The sequence below is a fragment of the Acomys russatus genome, chromosome 15 (genome assembly GCF_903995435.1).
Source record: "Acomys russatus chromosome 15, mAcoRus1.1, whole genome shotgun sequence".
NCBI classification, from domain to species: Eukaryota; Metazoa; Chordata; class Mammalia; order Rodentia; family Muridae; genus Acomys; species Acomys russatus.
In genome coordinates, this window is record NC_067151.1 from 64,376,910 (window position 1) to 64,379,627 (window position 2,718).

Here is a 2,718-nt window from a genome sequence, read left to right on the forward strand (position 1 = left end):
CACCCACCCACTATCCCAAGCCCACACCCCCCCCCCCCCCCCCGCGGCCACCTTCTCAGCGCACCCATCTCGGCCAGGTGACTTGCGTAGCAGAGCGGAAGGAGCACAAACTTCCTTTCAAAATTCCTTTTGATATGTTTCCTTCTCTTTCATAAGAAGGCCTGGGTCCAGGAATATTAACACAAAGCGGTGTCCAGTCGACTTCCAGAGACAGCGCAAATGCAAAGCTATTCAAGGTATTCTAGTCCCTTGAATTCCCAGTGCTTCACACAGGTTTTGCTCTTGGTCCAGACTCTCCATCCTCAGCATCCAATTACACTCAACAACTTCTCCTGACGGTAGATAGGGTCCAGCCACCTTTCTGGCGTTAGTTCAAGAATCACAGTGCATATGTTCGGACATAACATTTCACAAGCCGTCAAGGCGAAGCCATGTCCACAGCTCACATGGAGAATGACCACACCTAAGTCAATGGATAGGGCCCCAAATAGGACCCTTGGTCAACTCTACATCATGTTGCCTCTTCGCCGTGTAAGAGAAATTGAAGGTTACAATCTGTATCCACTGAAACCCTGGCCACATCTTTTTATTTTATTTTTTTTCCTCAGTTTTTTCAATGCCCACAGTTCTTCATTTGCTTTCAGGAAAATCCCTCAAGTCTGCTTTCTTCAGAGCTCACTAACTTTCCAGTCACCCAGGTCACTTGCTGGGGCCTATGATCTGTAGCATGGCTTAGTCTCCCACCTGCTGTCCTTTCTGTGCATCTCTACCCCTTTCGCTCCCGTTCTTGTCAGCTTTCTCATTCTTTCTGCAATATTACACAAAGGCTAGGAATTTCAGTATTCAGTAGTGTCGACCTTCCAGCTACACACACGACTTCAGCAACCTCTTTACACAGCCCCTCTCCCACACACTTCTATCTGGGGAGGACCCGTAGAATCCTCTGTATGAAGAAGACATTATTTCTTATTTCCAAGCTAATACAACCACAAGTGGTGGGTATCCTGGACCTTCAAAACCTGAGGAAAAAAAAAAAAGCAACCCAGTGAACAATGTTGGGTAGAATAAGTCAAGGGACAAGTGACACACTGGTGATGTTGAAAAAGAGTTTTATTCACCTACATGGCTGGACAAAGGTGACATAATTGTCAGAAGGAAAGACAGTGGACTTTTAGAAAATCCATTAAAAGGGCCCAAGAAACACTTAGCCCAAGAGAGACTAGGATGGCTGAGAAAGAGCCAGCCAAGATGGGGCTACTACTCAGTACTCTTTGCTTTCCTCCGAACTCTCCTGACTGAGCCTCGGGCTCCAGGTCATCAGCAGCCCCCAGAGCTGTGGCCACAGCCCCCGGACTTCTGGCCACTGCCACGGTCACACGAACTGGAGCGGTCACACGAACTGGAGCTCCTGCGCCTGCACCTGTGGGACCTGCGCCTGTGGTGGCTCAGGCAGCAGCCTCCCTCAGGGCTGGGCACACTGCAGCCCCTAGAGCTTGCAGCACAGCAGGAGGAGGCTGCAGGCAGACACTGGGCTGTGCTCTTGGGAGGGCACTTGGGGGAGGGGCACTTGGGAGGAGGCTGGCACTGCTTCTGGTTCTGCTGGCAGGACATCTCGGCAGGAAGTTGACCTAAGAAAGTATCATAGAAACAGTGTAGAGAGAAGCTTATGGTGAACATCTAGTGACTTAGTCTGTCAAGCACATGCCGCCCATCAGCTATCTGCTTCCTAAGTCAGTGTCTCTATGAAATAAGTCACACATCCATCTTTACAAAGCATTCTCTGGACTGTCTGGCAGATCAGCAGGCATCTTTGGTAACACACTCAGAACAATGAATAAAGGGGATCCTGACACACTGTGGCTTGCAGGACGCCCCCAGCTCCCTGATTATGACACACAGATCCTTTCCCTCCTCACCATCACATCCCCCACCACTGCCCATTGTGAACCTTTTTCTAGGCTTCTAGCTCAGATCTAGCTTGCCTGTCCCACACGCTCCCATAGGATGTAATGGTCCAGGATGGGCACCTACCAGATGCAAAGGAGATAGGAGACCTTCAGAGCAGGCAATGGATGAGGAGACCTTCAGAGCAAGAGCCTTTTTATTCTGTGGGGAGCTGGTGAAGCATCACCCAAGCATGTTGCTGTTTTCACAACTAGGGGAGGTGACAGTGCTAGGCACTTCCCAGTTACCGGCTTCCGGTGCTTTCCTGGGCACGTGCCTAAAGAGCTCGTGAGGTAGAACCAGGAAGCACTTGTGACTGCAAAAATCACTTCCTTTTGTTCTTCCCCAGACATTGTCCCACCTCTGCCCGTTCATTCACAAGCTCTAACCCTGTTTTTCTGCTGTTGTTGTTGTTTTTTGGTTTTTTTGTTTTGTTTTGTTTTGTTTTTATCACTTAACAGTACTGACATGGAGATGTAGGTAGAATGCCCATCACTCAAATATTAAATACGTTTGATCTAATAATATCAGTGTCATCCTGGATGTATTTATGAAGACCTCAAGCAGAAGGCCCAGCCTTTATAAGTCAAGCCCCCATTGTGCTGCAGACCGAAGGTTGATGGGCTGGGACCATCTGAGTGTGTCCATCGGAGAAAGGGAAGTTGCCTGTAGGGATGCAAGCTGTAGCACAAGGGAACAGAAAGATACTTGAGACCAGTTACACAGAAGGGACTTAGCACTCTAGAGGTGATAAGAATTATAACCTTTATTAGT

At 48.8% G+C, this 2,718-nt stretch overlaps 1 protein-coding gene across 1 annotated transcript; it reads right to left on the reverse strand.

The window, feature by feature from the left end:
- Positions 1 to 1,281: 1,281 nt before the first annotated feature.
- On the reverse strand, positions 1,282 to 1,625 carry LOC127199508 (late cornified envelope protein 3B-like). Its single transcript, XM_051157643.1, has one exon. The coding sequence runs from the start codon at positions 1,609 to 1,611 to the stop codon at positions 1,318 to 1,320; it is 294 nt and encodes a 97-aa protein (XP_051013600.1). The 5' UTR covers positions 1,612 to 1,625; the 3' UTR covers positions 1,282 to 1,317.
- Between the last annotated feature and the right edge of the window lie 1,093 nt (positions 1,626 to 2,718).

What these genes read in the sequence shown, in the direction of transcription:
- LOC127199508 (XM_051157643.1), bottom strand. Translation starts at nt 1,611, where the DNA reads ATGTCCTGCCAGCAGAACCAGAAGCAGTGCCAGCCTCCTCCCAAGTGC.